The following is a 25,923-nucleotide window of genomic DNA, read 5'->3' as shown; positions in this document are numbered from 1 at the left end:
TTAGATGAAGTCATGACGTATGCGTATGACGAACGTGTTTACACAATACCCTCCTTCAAACGCCCGGTGGCGCTGTTGGGCGCTTTATCATGTAGATGCCCAGTCTACCTCCAGCAGAGAGCAGTGCGTGGTTGGATGTGAGCGCCACCGACCTGTCTCTACTTCCAGATCGAAGATGGCGGTGTCGGTGTTCCCCGGCGTGCGGCTCCTCTCCATCGGAGACGCGAATGGAGACATACAGCGACACTCAGAGCAGCAGCCCCTGCGGTTAGAAGTCAAAAGCACACAAGATGCTGCCCTCATCAATCTCTCCAATGGTGAGTTGACCTTTTCTGTAGCTGCTCCTCGGATGTTCGGCCTGCCTTAACTGCCAGTGCTAATGCTATGCAGTGCTAATGCTTATACAGCTAATCTGGTAGCATTAGCCACCAAGAAGCTAATCCGTCTTGAGAGACCACGTCGCCTCCCCCTGGGTATCACGAGGGAGCCCTTAAAAGTCCAGTTTTTTCGTCGTCCGATGGGGCTTTTGATGCTTGTTAAACTCTGGCTCCACAAGTTCACCGCCTCGGAGAGCTCGACAAAAATACAACGCAACACATGCAACGTAGCTTAACGTTAGTTAGTCGCACCAATAAGCAAAGGCAGCTAAGTAGTGTGTAGTTAAATGCTAGTTAAACAATGCCACTAGCCCGGTCTCAGCAATGATGCGCTAACGTGCAGCAGACCTGCTCGCCTCTAACGTCTTTTGCCCCTTGATGTTTATCGCTAACTGTTATTTTCTCATATAAATATGCCCATTTCTTTTGTAAATGAACCTCTCCGGTTTGTCCCAATGAGACACAGGTAATGTTATTTTTATGTTTAGCTTGTGTATTAACGTTAGCGTGTCTGGGTTGTTTCGGAGCAGAGGGCATCACTCGTGAGTGCTGCCCCGCCACAGTGCTCTGCTGTCCGGGCGGCTGCATTTAGCCAACATCCCGCTCTGTAAGAAAGCGGTAAACACATACACTTATAAATATTTTACTTTTTAAAGGGAAAAGCACTCTTTGCGTTTTGGGTTGCGTAGCGAGACCGGGCCCTCATTACTTATGCATTCATCTTTGTTCTCATTGGAACAATAGCCGGGTCCCCCCCCCCCCCGACTTCCTTGTTGTGTGGCGGCAGCGTCCGAGCGAGCCGCCCCGCTCCTCCGCAGCTTTTCTTATTCAATGGGATGTCCCGCTGAAAAGGAGCAGCTGCGCAGGCCTCCTCTGCTGTGATCTGTGATCCTCACGTTATAGAAAAGCACACGGACGTGTACTGTAGGCATTTGGGCAACTCTGCATCAACACATCTCTTGCAGCACACATTAAAAGGTGCACTTTAATTTAGGCCCTTAAAAATAAAAGTAATATGATTCAAAAAGGAAAAAAAATATGTAAAAGGTGGGTAGCAAATATTGTGTTAAGTAGCCAGGAATAATTACATATACATTACAAAGTGTGTATGTTAAAGATTTGGACAAGGTTGTCTGAAAAGATCTTCTGCTGTGCCACTGAAAATGATATCGCTATGAAGATGAATGGTCTGCCCTTTTAGGTGAGTGAGAAGATATTCTCATGTATCGGAGTGGTTGCTAAAATGTAAACGAACAACCTAATAATATAATTTCCTCTGTGCTTAATATAAACTGATTAATCTATCCAGTCAGTTTTGTATCTTGTTGCCTCAGCTGTAATGAAGTCCTGTCTTAGAAAACCTCTAGAATATAAAGCAACTAAAGTAAGGTGAACTGACATTATACATCAAAGTCTGTTTACAGGTCAGGTAGAAGGTTTGCTAAGCACAGGCTGTCAGACTTTTTTATACCAAGGTAAAGTCACATTTTGATGGAGGAGGCGTGGAGACTGACTGAATGTTAAGAGGTGTGGATCTTTACTGGCCTCATGATTCAATTGCGATTCAACTGCTTAACGAAGTTTGATGCATCTCAATGTATAGCATTCTCAGTTTTCTAGATTTTCTGCACTGCTTACCTTTTAGGGGTGGTGATGAAAGTGTATAAGAGACATGCCTTTGGTGTGGGAGACCTGGGTTTTATTCCCACCATGACATCCACCAGTGTGTCCCTGAGCAAGACACGTAACCCCTAATTGCTCCAAAGGCGTGCGACCTCTGACAGATAGCAATTGTAAATCGCTTTAGATAAAAGCGTCAGTTAAATGACTAATTATTACTTTTCATCAGTTGATACAGTCAGATAAATCTGAACTCATTTTAATTTAGAAAGTGCTTTCAACATTCAGACTACAACAGTCTGTAACATGAAAAGCTGCATCTATTCAATACCTGTATCTGCATGATACCTTAGCACAAAAAAGCCTCAGGATGACAGGGTTCCTCAAATTTGTTATATTACCAATATATTACAATTTGATGAGGCAGATTTTACACATATCTCCGCCATATCTCCCAACCTTTAAAAATAACATTAGCCTAATATTTGCCCACAGTTAAATGCAAGACAGTGATGTTGCAACACAATGATTACCTGGAACCGGAAAACCAACGATCAATATTAGTAGGCTGTAATTTTCTAGGCTGCAAATTGCTAATATGTTTTGTCACTGCATCGATACAGAATCTTCCACGTCAGCATCGTGATGCATCCTAGAATTGGGAAATTCCCACACCTCTACTGAACGTGATGTTAATCAGTGCAGGGCATTTTGCTAATATTTAACCAAGTTTAATTAACCGATTCTGTCAAGACTTCCCTCTGTACTGTGAAGGACGTTAAGATTGTGCATGAACTCACAGTGGGTTCTAATCCACGGCTCCCAACATGGGCCGAGGTTGCCGAAAGATTTATTCATTTTAAAAATTTTTGTACATTTTAAAGGTTACGTTTTTATGTTTTGAGACGAGAAATAAATAAACGGTGAAATCACCACTCTAAAAACTCTTTCAATGTGTCTGCATTAAACATGACTGCTCATATTTGCCATCATTAGAGTAACATTACACACTTTACAGCAGTTATGTTTTCCAGATTCACAGCAGTCACAAACGCAAGCAGCCAGAGCAAGCAGTGGAAAGATTTGTCAATAGAACTTAGAGAAACACAGTTCAAGATGAGCAAATCTTACTTAAAAAAAAGAAAAACATATATTTAACTTAATAGCATACTTGCTTTTCATTCATTGTTTATTTTATTTGTTTTATTTTATTATTAATCAACACAACTGTAGCCTACAACTGCTGATGCTGTATTATTTCGCTCAACATTGATGTTGGTTCATATGATCTTTTACATCACTTTTATTTGTTTTGTCAGGTTGTAAAAATAAATTCTTAAAACATATCTCTCGTGTAATTTATAGTTGAAAAGTGTGTGTTCATGATGTATGAGTGGGCAGGAAAGGGTACCATGACAAAAAAAAAACACTACGAAGTTTGGAAAATCAGCAGCTTCTGCTTTTTCCACCCTGTCATGTTCAGGTCCTGAAGTCTACAGCTGCTTATTCAGTCTAATGCTAAGCTGTCAGCAGCAGGCTAGCATGTAGCCACCCCATTCAATCTCGTACATGTTTATTGATGATGTAGAGCAGCAGAACCAATAGTGGCGTATGCCTATCTGTGTGACAGATGAGCTGTGAGAGTCGGTGTGATTGAGACTGCAAGAAAAGCAGTAACAAGGAAACGGCTTAGTGGGGGAAAAAAAGTGAAGTTGATCCTATTCAAACATGACAGCTGCGCTAACTCATTTAGTCAAGGTTCAAAATATTGTCAGGACAGAAGGCTCATTTCTCTCACTGAATTGCAGAAGCAAGCAGAGGAAGAGGGAAATGTCAGCATTTTGTGTGTAGAACTTTGGCCTTCTCTGATTTTATTTAATAGAGGTACTTTTATCAGAACGAGAAAGAGAAAATATCCTGCGTAGTCATTAATAGGCATGTCCACTGATTTTTAAGCACACATGTCAGTTGTACTGAGCGTTTGGAAGCAGTTGTTTAATGTCTTCTGTGGCTCTGATAGAGGTTTGTGTTGTGGGATTGGGCTGTGTGACAAACTGGAGGGCAGGCGTTCAAAAGATGTAGGCATTTTACAGGCAGGGAGTCTCTAACTGACAAAAATAAAATATTTGTTGCATTATGGGAAATGTACGTCATGTTTTAATAATCATGCAATTCATAATTTTATAATTTCAGTGTTTTACATCACATCAGGTAATGGTGACGAGGAAAAATGTTCCTCAGCTGGAGTGTGCCGTCTCGTGTTTGATGACCTTAGATCAGAAACACAGAATCAAAAATTCTTTATTGATCCCTGAAGGGAAATTTGTTAGATATGTGTTTGGGGAACATGAACATCATTTACCCAAAGTAGAAATAAATGCATGCAACCCTGGATCATCTGTATTTGTATTGATAAACATGTTTTGTCACATTGTCACCTGGTCAACAGTGCAAGTGGCTGGTAGCAGAAGTGAGGTGTGGCTGGCGTCTTTTCCAGAAGATGCAAACATGAAGTGCTGCTTTTAATCCCTTAATATGTGCTGGATTAGCTCAGGCTGCTTTGAGTCTGTACTGGGCCTGCTGCACGACCAGGATGTTTTTCCAGCCTGGAGAAGTGTTTGCACGGGCAATAATAACATTGATGTTTTTAAGTTTGTACTAGTTGTTCCTTCTGCTGCTCTCAACACACAGTCATCGTTCATTCTTGCACAGTTAGGAAACCAACTTCCAAAGAGTGAAAAATCCCATCACACTAAACCCTCAAGCGTTCTGCTTTATCATTCTTTTATTGCGAGGGAGTTGCATGCTTTCATGTCGCTGGCTGCTTTACATCACACTGTAATCTGTCAGTGACCTGCCACAGGAAGGAAAGCAAGTCTGCAGGAAACATGGAGTCACCTTACTAACTCCTTTGTTATCTAGGCCATCTTTATTAAGCAAAATAAATGTTGTGTTAAAAAAATCACAAATAAAAAAATAAAAAAATAAAAAAATAAATAAATATATATATATATTCTTTTGGCATGCTTTTTTAAGGAACCTGGGAGTAGTGTTGTCAGTTTTTAGTTTGTGGTCCGTTGTATGAGCTTAAACCGGTTTGCAAACTGACTGAACCGGTATATGTCATTGTGAAACATTCTGGCAAAGTAAAAGTAGCCCACATCAGATTCCTGTGCCGATGGCGCTAAATCCAACTTTTATTACATTAGTAATAAGCAATATGTCAACATGATTTACATAATGATGTTTGTTTTATATCCTAGTGGATAACCAGAGGCTTCAGGGCTGAAATTGGTCTTTGATGCTAAGTGTGTACGTGCAAGTGTGTATCTTGCCTGTGTGCAAGATAGATATTACTGACTACGGCAAATAAATAGACAGATGGTTGAAAATCTGCAAAGTTGAGGGATATGTTTTTTTTGCGTTCTTTACATTAATAAAGGAGACCTATTATACTGCTTTTCCAGTCCTATATTGTAGTTCTGAGGGACGGATTAACTTTTGTACATTTTATGGGACAAAATACTGACACTTTGAAATGTGTTTTTCTCAACTTGAACAAAGTTAAACAATATTTATTACAATAACTTTAGTAAAACAGAACAAGGGGTGTGTGTTGCTCTCAGGAGGAGACGGCTAAAAGGAGCTAATACTGGCACACTGGATCTAAATCTACTATCTACAAATCTTCAATCTAAATCTGAGTCCACTGCAGAGCCTCTATCCACAACCTGGAGGAGGAACTAGTGTAAATGAGTCTATTAGTATATTATAACATTAAATAAAGAGTATAATGTTCAGTTAACAGTATACTATTAGTATAATGTTAATATATTAATTACTATATTCATTATAATTTCATGTAATAGTATACTATTTTACCACTAGGTGAATATTAAATCCAGTTACAGCTGTTTCATTCTCTAATTTGTTAATCCAAAGTATTAACTTGTTAATCACATTGTTCAACATTTAATGATTTGCTGCAGCACATCAAACTTTTTCTAATGTCCCGCCCCATCCAGGCTGTGATTGGTCAGTTGACGAGAAGTGAGTGACATTGGCTTTATGAAAAGTTGAAAAACAAAAGGCAGCAGTACAGCTAAGGTTAACTGGCCAACGATCCAAAGCCAGACCTTCTTTATCTTATCCCTGTTTTCTTCTGTCTTACCGTTTTTTTGCTGTCGACAAAACATAACGTTAATGTAACCACCGGTATTTCTCCCGGTGGCGAGTCCGGATATGTTTTGAACGATTAGGGGCGGGGAGGTTACGGTGTGGGGAGAGATAATGAGCAGACTGCAGTGCAAACTGAGAGGAGAGTCTCTCACATACAGCACACCTTTTCTGCTTAAGTTGCACACTTTTTGCAGTTATTTAATTGCACATAACTAATGCGATTATATTAATCGTGCAGCCCTAAAACTGGTTAGACAGCAACACTGATCATCAGCACCTCACCTACACCATTTTTCAAGCTCTTAAAACGAGACCGAACTAGAGGCTACGATATATATAATAGAGGCTGCGATGTATTCAGTGTTGTGTAGAGTCTGAAATTTTTATCTCAGGCCAAACGTGTGTATTGTAGCAAGAAAACTGTCTCTTTGACTGTCCTATGAAATGTTGAAACACATTTTTAAAACTGAAAATGCACTTTTTCTAATCGGTAGTTCTGTTTTGTTCAAACTTGGCCATTTACAGCTTGTCTTCAGGACTTTGTATTACTTTGTATTAAATGGTGTGGTCTCCAGAGGACCCTCATCATATTTATCCAGTAAAAAATAAAGTTCAAGCAGCATTTGCACAATCATTTTTTAATTTTTTTAATAGAAATTGACTGTATGAAAGTATGTCCCATGTTGTCCTAACTCTCTCCGTCCCATCCCTTTCTTTTCAGGAGAGGAGGCGAGTGTGTTCAAGTGTTCAGTTTCCAGGGAGACAGAGTGCAGCCGCGTGGGGAAGCAGTCATTCATCATCACACTGGGCTGCAACAGCGTCCTGCTACAGTTCTCCTCACCTGCAGGTACAAACACCCCCACACCATAAGACTGTTTCATGCTGTATGTAGGTAACACACACACATCCCATGTGTGAGCCAAAAATAGTTGTGTGACTGTAATGTCTGCTGGAAACAAGTTGCTAAATGTGCAACTCCCAATGAAGAAGTGATTCCTATGGAACCAAATATTAGGATAATGTCTCATTAATGTGGTGATTTAGAGTTTAGGTATTGTATGCCTGCGTGGCTCAGTGGCCATTTTTAAATACCCCCGCTCCAGCATCACATGTGGCTTTGTTTTTAACCTCCGAGTGAGCCGACGTACCAAAGTTTGTTATGTAAGCAGTGAGCCTGGGCTTCCCACACACTTGGTACACTTTCCGTGGAGTGTGCAGCAGGCGTAATGAGTCTCAACCCACACTAGCATACACAAACACCCTTTTATCCCGATGAATATACTGAAGGTTTGCTGAGCCCCTCCCCTGAACAGTAATTGTCCAATCACAGTTTAGCAACTGTAACCACACTATGCGGGCCTGTGGAGCTTAAAACTTTTCTACATGTGAAGCTGTGTATGTGTGGCTGTAGTAACAGAGACACTCCCTATAGAATGTGTTTGGATGCTGGTTTCTCATTTTTTATCCTCCCAACCCACTGAGCGCTCACAGAGCAAAGTGTGTAAGGAATAGATCCAGCTGTGTTTATTTGCAAATGTTAGCACGCCCAGCTAAGTAGCTCTCTAGCTACAGCAACAGGTCAGTATTACTTTCAAGGCCAAGGAGAATACTATTAATTATCTACATTAGTTACATTAAACAAGCCCCGTTCATGATAAACTAGAAATATAAACCCTGCCTTGCTTGTCCCAAGTGTGTAAAGCTAAGCATTATGTTGACATGAGTCTAGTCTTACTTATTCATACTTATAGCACTAGGAAAGTTATTCCTATGCACTGCAATACAAGGACAAAGCTATTTCTTCATTTCCATGTGTTCTACATGAATCATCAACTGCTGAAGGCTGGCTTTCTATAGTAATCTTTTCCCTTAAAGGTTCAACATTCAACATAACTGTCGTAATACTTTCTGATTGCACTGTGTATGTGTTGCTGTCTTTTGTTTAATGTAGGGCCCAATACAGGGATGCACCAAGCCAACTTTTTCAGTCCCGATACCAATAACTGAGCTTTATGGTACGGGCCAATGCCGAGTACCGATCTGATACCAGTGTGAAATGAATAAACTGTATTCCTCGTTATGACATTCTAACTTAATGCACTGTGGGGAAGACACTGACACTCCATGTTTTATGTGTAAGGCAACATGGGCTTTGAGTCAGTATCAGGCTGATAGCTGATATCAGGATCGGCTTGGTGCATCCTTAGTATAAAGTATGACCTATAATTGTTCATGTTTGTGTGTTTATGTTCTGCTTCAGACTTTCAGTCCTTTTATAACGTCCTGAAGAACAGTCGTGGGCATCTCAGTGAGCGCTCAGTCTTTAGTGAAAGAACAGAGGAGTCCTCTGCTGTTCAGTACTTCCAGGTGAGAGGAGCACGCATGCACAAACACACACACACACACACACACACACACACACACACACACACACACACACACACACACACACACACACACACACCACCCCAACTTCATAAAAGATGGTGAATATACAGTAGACTTGAAACTTTAATTTCTGGCACAGCATACAGTTCTGCTCTGTAAATGACACTTCATTGTTCTCATATTTTAAGTTGGTCTCATAAAGACATTCCATTTGTGTGCATGCCAGGAGGCATGTGACATTCTTTGCATACAGCCAGTCAGTTAACTGAAAGTGTTTGTTTTGAACTATTTGCATGAAGCCAGTGCTGATGATTCTGCTGTCAGACAGCAAGCTGCCATGCCACACAAGACGAGCCTCAGACTTTAAGCACAACACACATCAGCATTGTCTAGCCAGTGTCTCCTTTTCCCACAAACCTCGACACGTCTTGTCCTGGACCCTGAATTGCTAAAAAAGCTACCAGTCACAGAGAAAGAGTGCCCCCTGCTAACATCATGTCGCATGCAAGATGGCTAATTAGCTAGTTAGCCGTAACACAATGAAAAAGCTGGTACAACCTGTACCAGAAATGTTGGTCTCTCCAGCTATAGTTCTCGGAAAAGGTTTGCTTACATTGTGCTGGCCCAGCTGTCAGTCAAACACTGAATCATAATCAGACACAGGCTACTGTGTAGACAACACAAATTTACACACTATGAACAAAAACGTGTAGACATATTAACAAATAGTGCAGTGAGCAGAGTGCAAAGGATGCAGGAGTAAAATATTATCATTATTATGTACATGTCGGAGGTGGATGTGATATACAGGTACACATACATGTACACAGTGCGATGGAGCATGGTGCAAAGGATGTATATACAATATGACAATATAACAGTATGAACAGCACTGAAATAGAGAATGGTGAATAAATAAGTGGTAACCAGTAAATGGGTGGCTGATTAGAGTTTCCTGACTCAGGAAATGTCCTGACTGGAAGGCAGGTTGGACCAATGATCTTTTCTGCAGTCCTGACTGTCCGTTGTAGTCTGCTTCTGTCCTTTTTGGTGGCAGATCCAAACCAGACAGTGATGGAGGTTCAGAGAACAGACTGTCCCGCCCAATCAGAGGCTTGGAGGATATCTCCTGAGATCTGCTTTGTTTTCTTTTAGTAATAAAAATGATGAACTGAAAATTTGAAAATCACAATGAAATCATTTCTGACAGCAAAACAGGATGACTATTGCAATGTCTTATATTTTACTTATTGAAATATCCAGATATATTTGTGTTTCCTTACAGAGTCTGCTTGCATGACACAGACTTCATATAAATAAATTCATCAATGTATTGAATTTTGTATTTTATTGTTATTCTCTGCAGTTTTATGGCTACCTCTCCCAGCAACAGAACATGATGCAGGACTACGTTCGGACAGGAACTTACCAACGGGCTATTCTCCAGAACCACACTGACTTCAAGGATAAGGTAACCTTTTAAAACAGCTTGTTAAAGAGCTAACAGCTGATCTGTTTTTTTTGTTCTTTTCAATTAGAAACAAGACCAGAATATGACCTACATTAACTAACGTTAAAGACCAACTAAAACAAATTCTAATTAGTGCAGTTGAACAGTCACCAAACCCCTCCCTTGAACAATTATTGTCCAACACTAGATAGCATGTCCAGCTAAGTAACTTACTACCTAGAGTGTTAATCGAGTTACCTCCAAGGCCAAGGAGCATTTCATACCACCTGGATCTTTATTGGATTTGGATATGTTTGTACCCAACCAATGTTATTCAAGATAGCAGTGTTTGCCAAACATATTGGTTAGGCCTCATTCTGTAAGTATTTTTTTTCTTTTTTAAAGTCCAAACAAACTGTCCAGACCAGTATGCGAGCTCAGCAGCAAAACAAGGTTATGTTAGATTGAAATGAACACTTTACATTTCCCTTATCATACCTATATACTAGGACTAGTGGTATGGCCCTAAAATAAAAACCCTAATCCCAATCTTTTAACCAGCCACTTCCACACTGTTGAAGTTGTTCCCCTTTCTGGAACTCTTTCTCTGTGGAGCCGGTAGCAGTGTTACTTTCGCTTTCTGCCATGCCTGTTGTTGCGCAATGCCAGCATGTTAGAATATACTGTTACCACAATATTAATTTTAACAATTTAACAATAACACATTTTGGTGGTTAATCTGCCCCTGTTATTATTTTAAACTGCATTTTTGCCAACAGAGAGTTGAGGAAAAGGCTCATGTTTTGGTGTATTTAATTATTGATTGAGTGATTTCATTATCACTCCATTTGCTTCAGTTTCTTCCAAATCATTGATCCAAAGTTCATGTGATTGATGCATACCTGTAATTGTTGCTGTGGGTGACGGTGTCTTCTTTCCTCCAGGTGGTGCTGGATGTCGGTTGTGGCTCGGGGATCCTCTCTTTCTTTGCAGCCCAAGCTGGAGCCAGGAAGGTCTATGCTGTGGAGGCCAGCACCATGGCACAGCACGCCGAGGTCCACACACACACACACACACACACACACACACACAGATCAACGCTAATATGAATTTATGTTTTGAATGGCTTCGTTGATGGGGTCTCTCCATTCTGACCAATCCCAAGCAGGATTTCCGGCTGTATTAAAGGTGTGCTCTGCGTTACAGGTGCTGGTGAACAGCAACCGTTTAGGGGAGCGTGTGGTTGTCATCCCGGGGAAGGTAGAGGAGGTGACGCTGCCTGAGCAAGTCGACATCATCATCTCGGAGCCCATGGGCTACATGTTATTCAATGAGCGCATGCTGGAGAGCTACCTGCATGCCAAAAAGTTCCTCAAACCCAATGGTGAGGAGGTTTGGGGCACAGAAGAAGGGCATATGGGGAAATATGTGTGATGGTAGAGTGGAGGGTGAAAGACCACTAAAGGGCACAGTAAAGTAGCAGCAGAAACAACTTTTGCACTCTTGCCATCTGTTTACAGTTGATCTCAGATTTCACTTAACACCATGAGGCCACAGTGAGGATAGTCAAATATATATGAGGCCATGTGTTAATGTTAATGGTTTGATTCTGCCTGTACGTTAATCTTACTTTTGACCGGCTCTCCTGTGTGTTTCAGGTAAAATGTTCCCAACTATTGGTGACGTCCACCTGGCCCCATTCACAGACGAGCAGCTCTACATGGAGCAGTTCACCAAGGCCAACTTCTGGTGAGTAGGGAGAGAGGCTGTGAGGGAGGGTGGGAATAGAGGGGCCATGGTTTAGTGGCCTAACACCCGAAACAAGTTTCATAGTTTATACCGATGGCCTCCTATTAGTCCCCTCTCCAGTGAAGGAACTTAAGCTGGAGGTAACATGATGCTTCAGCAGTCTGAGTCAAATCAAGGGTGTCTTCAACGAGTGAGTTTTTTTCTTGGATGGTACTATGGATGTGATTGAACGTGTATCCGTCCCGAACCGTTCCTCCCTTGTATAAATGAGCACAAGCTGCGGTTTGGGAATTTTTTACTTTTTCACATCTAGGAAGCCTAAAGTGGCACACATGAGACCATGCACCCCCATTTGATAAGATTTGGTTCAGGGTCCCCCATCTGGAGTTTTGCTTTTAAATGGTTTATTACAGGAAGTGTATGAAACTCATGACCAAAGTAAGCATGCATTCTGTCATTTTGTTACATGGATGGAATTATAACCAAAATAAATGATTCCCATTTTTGCTGAGGACCCCCTGGAACCCCCTCAGGGACCTCCCGGGGGTTCCCGGACCCCGCTATGAGAACCTTTTTGTTCCAATCACTGACTCCAGCTCCCTCTGAGGCAAGGCATTCTCACCCCAAGTGCTATCACACCCACACATCTTTGTTTGTCCCAACAGCCGTTCTGTACTGTTCTTAAAAAGGTGTTGGTGTCTGATCCGGCACACATGCAGCAGGAAGATTGTGGTTACCTTTGTTTTGATTGTTGCAGTCATCTTTATTATGATGCGACGACACATTTACTTGACCAATCACCATTAACAAACTCACACTCTTCATTTGGTATCTTGTAGCTACTTCTTGGTGACACAGCAAACACAAAGTGAAAGCAGAGCGTCCTCGGTTACATTTCAGACTGGTTTGTCTGCGTGTCTTTGGTTGACCGACTGGTTCTGTAGTATAACAAGCAGTTGGTGTTTTCATGCTCAAATTAGGCACTTAGAGGTGTGCCTGCATGCTGGTTCTCCTCTCTCCCGTGTTAAAAGTCCCAACCATTTCTATTACCTTCATTAGCAGTTTGATTTTGATGAGCCTCACAGGTGCTCATCTCTCCTGGTCAACCAGAGGCAGAGCAGCCACAACAGGACATTATGCTAAAATTAGCTAGTTGACCTACTGAAGTAATTTGTAACTTTAATTTGAGACAGAGCGCCCATTTTACTTGACTAAGAAAACACTGTGCCTCAAGATCCAAGTATATTAATTCATCATTCACCAAAACCTGTTGTGTCCGTCTTCATTAAACATTAGGAATGCTGATTTTTTTTAAAAAGCATTTTAAACATTCTTCGCTGCCTTTGTTGGCACATTGCTGCTCTTCTTTGCATGTAACTGCCACCAACTTTTGATCAGTGTGTAATTTGTGAATGAATCTGGATGACTTTAGCTGTGTACTTACTCATACAAAAAATCGATTATTTAAATGTTAATTGATAAAGTAATGTTGACGGAACGCAAAAGGTTGAACTCGAGGAGGTGCAGCGCCCGGATTGTAGCGTGCACATAACAAAGAGACCAGTGGTTCCCCCTGTATTCGTCACACCACTGCTGTGGAATGAATGACCACCCTACTAAAATGTCACACAATCATTAATATCAGTGCGCAAGTGATGATTTTAACTCGCGCACACTGTGCGAGCATGGTGACATTCAACGCTTAGCAGCTCTCTGTGTATCCTGTGCGTGAGGCCCAGGGACTGGGAGAGAGCGAGTGGCAGGACACGACGGTGAAAGTTAGCAGAGAAAAATATTAGCAGTAAGTTTCAGCCTGGCAGTAAATGTGGAGTGTAGGTCACTGTGTCTCCGTTAAAAGTCTGTAGTTTTCCCAACTGCTGGAAACATGAATGCAGTTAGTGATAGCTAACATCATCCTTGTACAGCACGTTTTTGGCTGTTCTGTAACATTAGTTAAATTAGTAACAAAGTAATATTAATTAGCTCAGCTGTATGTCATTACTAACTTACCTACTTGCCCAGGGTTGAGAACATCAGGTAGAAGCTTAGACTAAACTGATGTACAGCTCTGTGTTGAACACATACTGTACATCTTGCTAATTATATTTCCGTTTTCAGAGGATTCTGGCAACTGGTTATTAAAGAAATGGAGGACCATGGAGCTGAGGTTAATGAAGTAAATTAGGGATGCAAACCAGTCCTTTTAAGCTAATTAGGAGATGTTTCTTTTGGATTTTAATGCCCAAATTTAATGCTTAGTAATTATCCAGATGATCCTGTATAGAAAGAAATTATGCTAGGTTCCCACCCCTAGTTCAGCCCCAGCAATTTCACTTGAATCCACCTGTATCCTAAAATGTGTCTCAAAATCAGGAGCTGCAAGGACAGGAGCAGAACATACTATATATATATATATATATATATATATATATATATATATATATATATATATATATATTATATTATTATTATTATTATTATTATTAATTTTTTTTTTTTTTTTACACAAGTTAAGCAGCATTACAGTGGGGGGACCAGACAAAAAGAGGTTCGTCAAATGAGCCACCACAGTGGAAAAAGTTGCTGCAAATACTGGGGTAATACTCCACTAACCCCAAGAACCGCATCAACTCTTTACTGGATGCTGGCACAGCATATTTATCATGTCAGTGAAACAGTTTCAGTTATTGTCCTACTTTTACTCTCTCCCTTCCCAATTCTATCAACCATCGTTCTCTCATGCTCAAATTGTAGTCTTTCCTTCTCCATTTTGCTTTTTCCTTCTCTAGCTGCATATACTGCTCAAATGACAAAGTCCTGACAAAGAGCTCTGACACTGTTGGAGCCACTGAAGCTTGACCTACCTCCAAAAACTTTGCAGATACAGTAAGCCCCCACAACAGTGCCCCTTACCTCAGCTTTTTTGGTATCTTTGGAGTTTCTAAAGCCCTAATAAGCAGAATCAACAAAATCTGCTTATGTAAAAGAGTTAAAGAACCATGAGAGGGTCCTTTTTTTAGAAACTTAGCGACCTAACTTTTAATATGCTCAGAATCCATGTCACCAGAGAGAAAAGCTTGAAATGCATCCCAAAAGAATAAAACACGGCAGTGTGAGTAACGGTACACAACCACAGGGAGATTGATTGAATATGGAATGCCCCCCTTCTAACGCCTAGTACAAACTGACCAACTGCAGTTAGTCTTCATGTCCACACTGGCGGTGGGTATGCACCCGCAAACCGTATATTTATTGGGGATGACAAACTGCCCCAGCCAAAGCTGTACCATCACACAGTAATACCCAAAAGAAGTCAAAGCGGGTATGGAAACATTAATCGTTACATGTCCTAAACGTTTAACAACCAACCTGTTTGTTTTTATTGTGTTATGATGTTTAGTGTATTTCATGTTCATGCTTTTGCAGAGTTCAACAAAGTTACATTACATGGTTCAGTGTGTGAAGGGTTTTATACAAAGTAAATATGCTATAACATGGTTTTGCTATATTTGAGCTCTAAGTAGTATTTCAGGAAATTAAATTTTTGGCCACAACAATCGTTGCATGAAAATATGATGCTGCCACATGTCTAGATCGATGTTCTACTCAGTAAGTTACATTCATTGCAGGAGCAGTAGATCATTTTTTTTAAGAGGATTTTGTTTTAAGGAAAGGTTTAGTTGGTTGAAACATTTTCAGATTGTGTCGAAAATATGGTTGCACTCTTGTAATTATTGACATTAAAAATTAAAATGTGATTTTCGTCTTCGGCCCTCAGGTACCAGCCCTCCTTCCACGGTGTAGACCTCTCTGCCCTGCGGGGGGCAGCAGTTGACGAGTATTTCCGTCAGCCAATTGTGGTACGTTATCCACACACACACAGAAAGATTTTTACACTTGTTAGTGTCTGTTGTTAGTGTTGTATGCACACAGCAAATGTCCAAGCAAAATGAGTGTGGTATTGGGGTCTTAGAGGGTCAGGGACCCCCTGCGTGTGGTCTGGAATATTATTCTCAGGTTAACAAACACACATGAGCTCCGATCTTCCTCCACAGGACACATTTGATATCCGTATTCTGATGGCCAAGTCGGTTAAACACACAGTTAACTTCCTGGAGACCAAAGAAGAGGATCTTTACAGGTGTGTGTGTGTGTGTGTGTGTGTGTGTGTATTCTGTAAATATATATTTTAAATGTATGTGTCATACCCAGTTTCATTAATATGTTTGTTTCCCTGCTGTTTCTTTGGGTCCCAGGATAGAGATTCCCTTTAAGTTCCACATGATGCACTCAGGCCTGGTGCATGGCCTGGCTTTCTGGTTTGACGTAGCGTTTATGGGATCAGTGTAAGTCGGCCAGTCACTGATAGACGCATGTTATCTGAATAAATGCTTTTTCATTAGTCCAACACACTTGTCTTGGCCTTACACCAGAACTGCTCTTGCGCCCTCTCTGCAGGATGACAGTTTGGCTGTCCACAGCACCCACAGAGCCTCTCACCCACTGGTACCAGGTGCGCTGTCTGCTGCAGTCTCCCCTCTTCACCAAGGCTGGGGATACGCTGTCCGGCACTGCGCTGCTGGTGGCCAACAAGAGGTATGATGGCATATTGGTACACCCTGTCCTGTCAGTGGTTTCATATTGTGGTCTTCAAATTATTCCCCTTGAAACTGGAGGCAGAGAGCATCCGTTCAGACTGAGTAGAGTTGCTCTTGAAATAGTAAACTTGCAACTGGTAGGGAGGTAGAAACCAAGAAGGGTTAAAGACAAAAAAAATTAAAAATGGAACTTAAAACTGTGAAACAAGGGAATAAAATTAATAAATTTGTGCAACAGAGTAAACAACAAAGCAATTTAAGGTTCAAGGTAATTTATTGTCATTATGCAACACGAGGTACTTCCACAATTTACCAAAGCTGCTGACAAGTTAAAGGACGTTCAAAGTTTCCAGCTCAATATCTCTTCATTTGTATCCATGGTAACCACAAGGGAGAAAGTCAAGTGATTGTACTAGTTTCACAAGACTCATCAATCTTCCAGCTTCATAAAAATGTGATCAAATCAAAAACTTCTCTCATGGGGTGTATCGTTACATGAGAAGTGGAAAGATGAGATTATGAACCAACAGGGCTCCTCGCATATTTATTTACTACAATGTAATATTACAGTGACACTCAGGAATGCTTAGTTTTTACACAGAGGACTGAACAACTTTTAAAAAAGATCTAATTGCAATTATTTTGACTGATACTGCAATTGCATTATGATTTGCAATATTGGAGGGAATTACAATTTTTACATAATTATTCTCGTTTTCATAGAAAAACATATTTAAATGATAGTGGTGGGATTTTTTTTTTGCAGGGACCTGTACCAAACAAACACGTCTTCTTAAGTCTGTAGAGTATGATGTGTGGGCCAGGACATTTCTGCAGCATGACAATATTTAATGTAAAATTATATTTTGACAAACATTTTGCATTTATCAAGTAATGCACATCCTACGATTTGGAAATTGCAGTAGACCATATTGCGATTCCGATAAGATTTTAATTGTTCAGCCAACATGTTTTAAAAGTACCTGTACAAAACATGTTAATTAATGAGCTGTGGTGGTTGGTGGATTACAAAAAAATACAAAAATGTTTTAAAAATATTATTAATGCAAAACATCACATTAGTAATAATGTTAATATAATCATACATTTTTGTCAATTAATACAGTAATAATTTGTCAGTTAATACACATCTGTTCTGCTTCCCAACAGACAAAGCTACGACATCAGTATTGTTGCCCAGGTGGATCAGACAGGATCAAAGTCCAGCAATCTCCTGGACTTGAAGAACCCCTTTTTCAGGTGAGTTGGTGTCTTGACCCCAGTTAACACACCTGGATCCGGCTGGCACCATTTAACGGTTGAGGTGGGGAGCACTGTCTCTCTCTCTCTAATTTTTGTGTGTGTATGTATTCATTAGGTACACAGGCTCCACCCCAAACCCCCCTCCTGGCTCACACTACACCTCCCCATCCGAGAACATGTGGAACACGGGTTCGGCCTACAGCATGAATCAGGGGATGGCTGTATCAGGTGAACACACACATAAACACTGGTAGATGAAACACATCCTCCATGTGTTTACACGGGGCACCCAGCTTCAGGTTTTCCATCTGTCAGGGATTTTCAGTAGTGTTATGTTTCAGTATCAGAAACAGAAAATGAAGACAACAGACCTGGTCCATTGACCTTAGAGATACATAGTGTAACTTGAACTGGAGATGGGTGGTCACCTTAGACTGTAACTAAAGATGGACAACATGACAGCTCCCCAAAGGAGAAGCCAAAACACCTGGATTGTCCCCTGGTGGCTGGCTGCAGTACAGGTCATAAACCCCGCCCCCTCCATGTCAGCGGATGGGGGCCAAACAAACCAAGATCCAAAGATGGTTTCTACCATTTTACTTAATTCACACCATGTTAATGTTTGTTCAAGTGTTGATTTCTCTGAGTTTGGTTTTAATTAGTTACTTGATGCTATAAAAAGGAGCCCTGCTTGCGATTGAGTCGGCTGGGTGAATGGGCAGGGCATGACTGTGGCTCCAAATGACGTCACCAGCACAAGATGGCCTACAGTCTGTGTCCACGAGTGTTCTCTCCACAGAGAGGGGAAAACGGCTCTCCAAAAGCTGTGAACTGTGTGTTTATCATACTGACCAACATCTTGATTCCTGTCAGATTTATGTCCATGTGTGGGCCAGAACTACTACAACTGATCTGAGAATATTGATTAACTGAAAGTATTTATTATTAAGAGCATATTCTTATAAGTCAAAAAGCTCTGTCCACTACAGGAACTTAACAGCACGTAACCTGGAGCTTCCCATGGCATGAACATGTGTAGGGTCTTGGGGTTTAGAGGGCTTAAAGTTCGCCAGCACTGTGTCAGAGTTCCGGTGCGGGGCCGTTTGGACTCGAAAACAGATAATTATGTCTATGAAAGATATATTTGCATTTTTTTTAAACTATAGGGCAGAAAGAATATGGCTCTATATGCCATTAATAAAGTAGACCTTTATTAATAAAAAACCTTTTGTTTACACTGTGGCACAGTAAGGTGAAGCCCAATAATGCATCTGGCCGCGCTAGTTTAAGAAAAGCACTGCAATAAATTGGCTATTCAATTGTTTTCATATCATCATTGCGATCTTTTGACCAGTTGGCCTATTTTGCCTCATACACTGTTAGAGACCGACTGAAGAATGAGTATTGAAAATTTTGAAAGATGGGTGTATTGGATGTTCTTTATGGCTTTCAAAGTTGTGTTTGGACTTGGATACAAATACTAGACTGGTTTCCAACTGAGGAAACGTTTTGGTGGTGTTGTTTTTCTGAAACGGGTCATGATATGCACCACAGCGGTCATAGGATTCCACCTGCTTGTAGCCCTACAGCTCCTACGTGTTTTTAGGATCTTATGCCACTGTCGCTGCATCCTGCCCGATCTGTACTGTGCATGTGCAACTCTGAACAGATGAGAAGAAAGTGAGATGCCTCACTTGCTAGCTACTTCTATCATAAACTCTGGAAATCTTTTTGTTTTAATTCAACGCATTCACACAAATCTTACAATTCAGCTGACATTTGAGCCACAGGCAGCTGTACTATAACTACTCTTTGGCGGACACTCACACTTGTGTTTTAACGGAGTAACTACACTTTCAGATATAGACCTTAAAACCATTGCAAAATACAACAATTCTAACTGACAAATTGTGACCATACATGCCAGTTTGACACAGACATGCTATTTGTATCAATTGGTAATAAACATGTTAATATTCCCCCCTCCCTCTCTCCTAATCCTCAAACACATTTCAGGCACAGACATTGTCCTTGCTTTAAAGCAGGGCTTCGGGTTCTGCATTGTGTTTTACAAACCATTAAAAAGGTGACACTGTATGGTCACACGGGGACAAACCATTTGGTATGAGAGTGTGCCGAATGCAGTTTTAGTTGTGGGGCCGACAACAAAAAGTGCTGCTTATATAGATTTTCTTTAACATTAATACATAGTGTCTTTTACCAGTAGGATGTGGCCAGAATTTTAGCTTAAAATGTAAAAAATTAACTAACATCAACAGAATGTGAAGAAGTAACAGGTCTGACATCTATGTATTGTGTTGCAGAGATATCTACTGCAGTTAGCATGCTAACCAGCTAGCCCCGGCCCGTCCTTTGTTGTAATACCACTTGTATGAGAGGGCGATAGTCCAAAAGTATTGCTGTGACAGTTGGTCCAATGTTCTGCGTAGATGTAGATGGACCCAACGGTGTTGATTGATTTGTAAGAGCACCTGACTACAATCTTCTGGCAGTTATTGGGCAAAATAATAGCCTACATAGTCAAAATGTAACTCCATGTTGATAACAGTAGTAGATTTTTAAAACCATTTATTTTCCTAATAAACATATTGCTATTTTATTAAAATGTTAAATATGATCTGAAAAATCTACCGACAAGTCTGGAAATTTTTAGATGGCCTTTTGAAAGACTTGAATAACAGGATTCACTCTCCCCTCAACCACATTAACTAACAACTAGAGAAATCAAAGTATTCATTGAATAAATTTATACAGTTTGGAGAACATTTTACAAATGCCCAAAACTGAAGAACACGTTGGGTCCACCTACTTCTTCCTTGTTTTCTGTATATTGTCATCTGTCATAATGGGTTGGTGAGTAAAATGCAGATTTATTTTTTTTGTGCGGAGCCTCCTGATGATGATGATGATGATGATGATGCTAATGCTGTCACATGGTGTCACCAGGCCCTACGTTGAGGAGAGCTGTACATTATGAGAAAGTTGAAAATGCAATAAATGTTGATTAGTTTGTTTTCTGTCTCTCCCCTCCAGGGATGCCTGCAGCTTATGACCTCAGTACAGTCATTGGCAGTGGCCCGTCAGTGTCTCACAACAACCTCATTCCCCTGGGTACGAATCACTCCTCCTGACTTCTCAACATCTCATGGAACCTAATGTAGTGGGGAACAGACAGAAGAACGTCTGCAGTGCAGCATGAATTTGGAGACGTGCATGAAAACTATTTATGTTTGAACTCAGATGTTCATGTTCTGATCTCTAATGAGCAACTGAGAACAGTGACATGATTGCTTGGCCAAATATTTTTCTCACCACAAAGCAGAAACAACATATTCTGTGGGACTGTGAGTTTTAGGAGAAGAGAGCTTTTTACCCAAACCTCTAACTTAACGTTTAGTATCAGATTAGTATGTGAAAATCAGAAACGGCTTTATTGCTAAGTAGTTTCAACACATACGTTTGCTTTGGTGAGTGGTGATATACAAAAACCTATAGAGACTATGTGCAACATGGCTTTTTACATGTGCAGTGGAATGGCTCTGTTCATGATTTTATAATTAAAATGTTCTACACATGAAACTTCAAAGCCTTTCATGTCTTCACCCCTGAACAACAACACTACTTCTCCCATTGTTCATACACAATGTATTCCTACCACTTTTAGTGCTTACACTTCAGCCAGCACTTCACTTCAACTGCTCCTTTCTCTCAGTACTGACTACTGAAACCTCCCACTCAGTTTATCACCTACACCTCAAGTGACACTTCACCTCGATTCAGGGCTTTATTTTTATCTGATCCTCCCCTCAGTGCTTACACTTAAAATTGACACTTTAACTATTCCAGTTCTTTCAAACGTCTGCAAATTTTAAGCAACGAGCACAGCTACGTGTTCATAAGAAAAAACAGTCTTTTGTGTTTTAGACAGAGTCTCTGTCAGCTGATTGGTTGAAGGACAGTTACAGGTTGCACTACTGTTGGCTGATGATTGTGTCTATGGCACATATCTTGTGTTTTGTAGCTACAAATGGGAAGCAACAGGCTACAGTCTGTTGTAGTGCTGCACATATTAACTGTGCTTTCCTCTCTAATTGGTCACAGTGAACACAGGAATTGTAAACCACACCCACTCCAGGATGGGCTCCATTATGAGCACAGGAATTGTCCAGGGTTTGTCCACCTATCACTTTATAAAAACACCACTGTACAGAAACACAAGCAATGAAATCAGTTTGTCTTGCTGAACAGAAATTTACCACACAAGCATCTTCAGTGGGAATGTTGAATGTAATGCTTTGTTCTTCCTTCTAGGAGCCACTACGGGCCAGTCAGGCCCCAGCAGCAGTGGTACTTACTATCCCGTCACCAACCAGTTCACCATGGGGGGCGCTGCCATCTCCATGGCCTCGCCAATGGTCATCCCCAGCAACACCATGCATTACGGCAGTTAAGACGAAGACCTTGCAAAGACCTCTTCGTCCTCCCCGCCCCTGCATGATGAGATCCCCCAACCCCTTCCAGTGGAGCCCCAAAGTCCACTCCCACCCTTCAAACCCTGACTGACCCACCAACCGCAGCCAAAACCAATATACCAAAACCAGTGCTGTGTGGCACTCCCCCTCTTGTTCGTCATCCTCAGTCTACTTTGTTCAGTCCATCACTATATGAACGGTTGAACGCCCTCGTATCCGTCCAGACTCTTGTCTTGCTAACAGACCCCCTCTTTGATCCATTGGGAGTGGAACACGTGCATAGCTGAGATGCACTACAGTTATCATCTACCCCCTTCCTGGGTTTCGACCCTCCTCCCTCACCATGTATCTCAATCCCTCCTCTCCTCTTCTATGGGCTGTTTTTTTTTTTTTTTTTTTTAAATGTGTCATGACCCCAAAGTGTTTCTTCAAACGCTTCCTTCTCTAAGACTCAAGTCGCTGCCAGATACCAGCATCAGTCCCTTCCTACAATTCTCCAAACCTCTTTATCAGACTGAAGCTTCTCATTTGTACAGTAGGACACTTCATCATCACCAGTCATCCCTGGGCTGCCGTCTCGGCTTTTCATATCTGATCCAGTCTTCAAAGCCCCTCTCCACTTCTCTCAAGAGACTGACTCATGCCAGACAAAACTGTTCCTTCAAACCACCAAAACAACATATTTTCCCCGGTTGCCACTTGTCACTCTGCTTTGCAGATCATTTTGGTTTTAGGCAGAGGCAGTTATATCAGAAAGCTGAAGCCATCTGCATGCCTAGACACCCTAAGGAGTATGTGGAAGATATGCTTTTTTTGTGACCTGGACAAACTGACCCTCTGAGTTCTACTCATTACCCAATGTGTAGTTCTATTTAAAGGCAGTGTTGTTGGTGCATTCCACTAAGATTCACCTAAACCTCAAGTTTTGGGCATGGCTTGCTGGTCACCTTCCATGCTTAGAAATGAGATAAATAGGCACTGTAATGAACTGTGTGTGTGCTGCGGTCGTATGTTCCAGTCCTCTTTGCTAATACTTCACTGCATTGACTAGAAGTGGGCTCCATGCTAGCATGTTAGCATACGTCACATCAAATAAGTTAGCCTCATGGTATCACATGGTGATAGGCTGCGTAAACAAACTGATCTGATCTTTATACTGTATTTTTAAAGCTGCATAAGTTGATGTTTTTGACCACAATGGGGCAGGAGAACACGCCGTGAACACAGCACTGCTAGCACGTTCACCATAACAACTTTATAAGGTGATCCATCAAACAGTTACTACTCTATCTGTACCTCTATCGAGCAATACTCTGATCACCAGACAAACTAATGTTCAACATTCACTCTCCTTTGAGCTCTGTTTTGGACTCCAACTCCTGAGGAAGAAATATCTGGCGCTTCAGCTGCTAAACGCTCCTCTGTGTTCCCCAGCTAGTTGCTAACTGTTTCTATCTACTGTTTGGTGCTAGGCAGATGGCGGACAGTGGGTTTATCAGATCGTTTTCACTGAAAACAGCTGCTTGCTTCTGCTGGACACGTGGTTGATGAAAGCACTGAAAGGGAACCAAAACAGTCCATCTGGGGGGCGCTAATACCAAAACAATGAACTGAAAGATGCAAAAAAGCTACATAGAGCTGAGGGGAACTGCACTGTTGGGTAGTAATTCTGTGGGTTCATCACTACAACTGACGCCTTTCACGTTACACAGTCATTTGATCCCTTGTTAATCTTGACAGTATTGATTAGTGCAATATGCTTGTACATCTTGCCCATGATGTGTTTAGCTAAGCTTAACAGCTAGAAGCAGGGAAAAACTGCAACCCTGTCTAAAGTTTAAAATATATACCTCCCAACTACTCTAAAGCTGTCTTAAACACATATGTAAAAAATAAGACAGCTGGGTGTTGTGTGCTGTTAGCATCTCTGAAGTCCTGTCCTCGTGGTGGGGTTGCCAGTTTGGAGCACCATCCAAAGTGAGCAAAAAGTCTTTTTTTAATCTTCTCTTCCCAACCAATTAGTAAAATGAGTTGTTGGAAGGTGTATTATGTAACATTTACTATATTCTGCTTCAGCTAGGTCCTATGACATCACATCTTAAGGGGAAAGTGTTTATAGCTGTTCTAAAAAGCCACGCTTGTCACGACCTCCTTGTGGCTGTATCCTGCTGCCCACCTGATCTGTCTTTTCAGTCCCAACGTGATGAATTGCACAACACTTTCAGCCTCTCCTTAAAGGCATTCTTGGTGTTGCCCCTTAGTTTTACACATAAAAAGTGACCGTAGTAGTTGTGTAAATATATAGAGAATATAGATAGAAATTCAAACCCTGCTTTCACACCTTCGTACAGTCAGCAAATTGCTGTTTTGAGTGGGCATGCCTGTGGGATTAGTTTGAGAAAGTTAAAAAGAAAATTGACAGATGGCCGGACAAGAACTTTAAAGCATACATAGGCCTTATGGGGAAGGCAGTCACCTGAGATACCAATGTATTAGGCACTAGTGGATGATTTTGGTGTGTTGTTGACACGGAAGGTGACCAATGGGACAGTCTGCCAAAAACATTGTTAAAGCTAGTCCTGTAAACCTGAAACACACCACCTGCTGCTCCCATTGTCTATTCTCTTCACACTGTACCCAGTTTTTAGCTGAGAGGACATTGCAGCAGCTCTTCCCCAGCCAGTCATTTGTTGAACCAGATTGCTTCAGCACAGTTGGACGAGGAACATTTGGAGAACGCACCACTAAGGACCAATGACCCAGGTGGCAGCCAGCTGGCTGCTGGAATAAGAAAAGCTGCGGTGGATTGGCGGCGTCCTAGTTTACATCTTTGCTTTCTTTCCCTGCTTCTCACCCCAACCTCCATTGAGACTGAGAGACTGTCACAAAGAGACTTTAATGTCGAGGCGTGGGAGACAGGGCCACCTCCCTCCTCGTCTGTTCACTATGTATGACCTCCAACACATATCATGCCTGCAACACACCTGACGCCCTTGTCCCCTTTTATCAGTCAAGGAGAGAAAGACTGACACATGTATGCATTGCTTCCAGTGTCACCTCTGTTGGACTCTGTTTATTTGGAATTTATGAGTTAGCAAGTTTTAAGAGAGCTAAGAAAAATGTCTCTTTGTAGGATTAACCTTTTTGTTATCTTTATTTTGTTTTTTCTTTCACAAAAAAACAACAAACGATGAAAAAAAAGAGCGCAAATTAAATGTGGTGGAGATGTTCCAAAACCATCCTGGAATCAGGTGTTGTAGTACTTTAATTTGTTCCCTGTAGTTTGTTTAATATACTGTGGATACACCAGATGTTTAACATGTGGTAGCTAGCCTATTCTGATCATGTCCTCTTTGTTGTGGAATCATTGCTCTGTGTAGTCAATAGTGGCGTCCACTTTTATCATGGAATAGTGTTTAGAGGAACACTGTGTCATGTTCTGTCATTTCTGTGTGTTGAGCAACCAGTAATAACACGTTTCTCACTGTCATCATCGACTCTTCTGCTCTACACTCAGCCGGAGAAAGTCTCCGTCCTGAATACTGTAGTGAGCTTTTTCTTGGCTCAGAATTTAAAAGTGTCTGCAACAGTTGCAAGTCTTATCCTTATCCTTAGTGTAAGTCAACCTTAGTCTTTATGGTGTGCACTTATGTTCTTTAGTGGAGTCATGTCCTTTAATTAGTGATTGCTTCAACTTAACATCTCTTGATATGTCAGAGCCAACAGCTCTAACTTTAAATTATGAGCCAGTAAATATCAAGCAATATTTGGAAACGAATAGTATTCAAGTAAAATAGGTGGGCCTA

General features: G+C 41.2%; 1 protein-coding gene across 1 annotated transcript; it reads left to right on the top strand.

Annotated features, from left to right (window-relative positions):
* The first annotated feature begins 104 nt into the window (after positions 1 to 104).
* On the top strand, positions 105 to 25,607 carry carm1 (coactivator-associated arginine methyltransferase 1). The gene is made up of 16 exons (XM_038709849.1): positions 105 to 317; positions 6,898 to 7,023; positions 8,437 to 8,543; positions 9,931 to 10,035; positions 10,959 to 11,069; positions 11,221 to 11,398; positions 11,673 to 11,763; positions 15,542 to 15,623; positions 15,819 to 15,904; positions 16,020 to 16,109; positions 16,222 to 16,359; positions 17,532 to 17,621; positions 17,740 to 17,852; positions 20,679 to 20,756; positions 21,747 to 21,815; positions 21,957 to 25,607. Exons 1-16 carry the CDS (start codon positions 176 to 178, stop codon positions 22,094 to 22,096), a joined length of 1,746 nt encoding a protein of 581 aa, XP_038565777.1. The 5' UTR covers positions 105 to 175; the 3' UTR covers positions 22,097 to 25,607.
* The last annotated feature ends 316 nt before the right edge of the window (positions 25,608 to 25,923 follow it).

This window comes from Micropterus salmoides, unplaced genomic scaffold, assembly GCF_014851395.1.
Source record: "Micropterus salmoides isolate LMB-PRFRI ecotype aquatic unplaced genomic scaffold, ASM1485139v1 Ms_hic_scaffold_10, whole genome shotgun sequence".
Lineage (NCBI taxonomy): Eukaryota > Metazoa > Chordata > Actinopteri > Centrarchiformes > Centrarchidae > Micropterus > Micropterus salmoides.
Note: the sequence above shows the minus strand (reverse complement) of the source record. Positions and strands in the feature narration are given on the sequence as shown.

Coding starts and splice junctions, on each gene's coding strand:
- carm1 (XM_038709849.1), top strand. CDS start 176: ATGGCGGTGTCGGTGTTCCCCGGCGTGCGGCTCCTCTCCATCGGAGAC. Junction 11,070..11,220: donor CCATGGCACAGCACGCCGAG/GTCCACACACAC, acceptor TCTGCGTTACAG/GTGCTGGTGAACAGCAACCG. Junction 16,360..17,531: donor CTGCTGGTGGCCAACAAGAG/GTATGATGGCAT, acceptor GCTTCCCAACAG/ACAAAGCTACGACATCAGTA.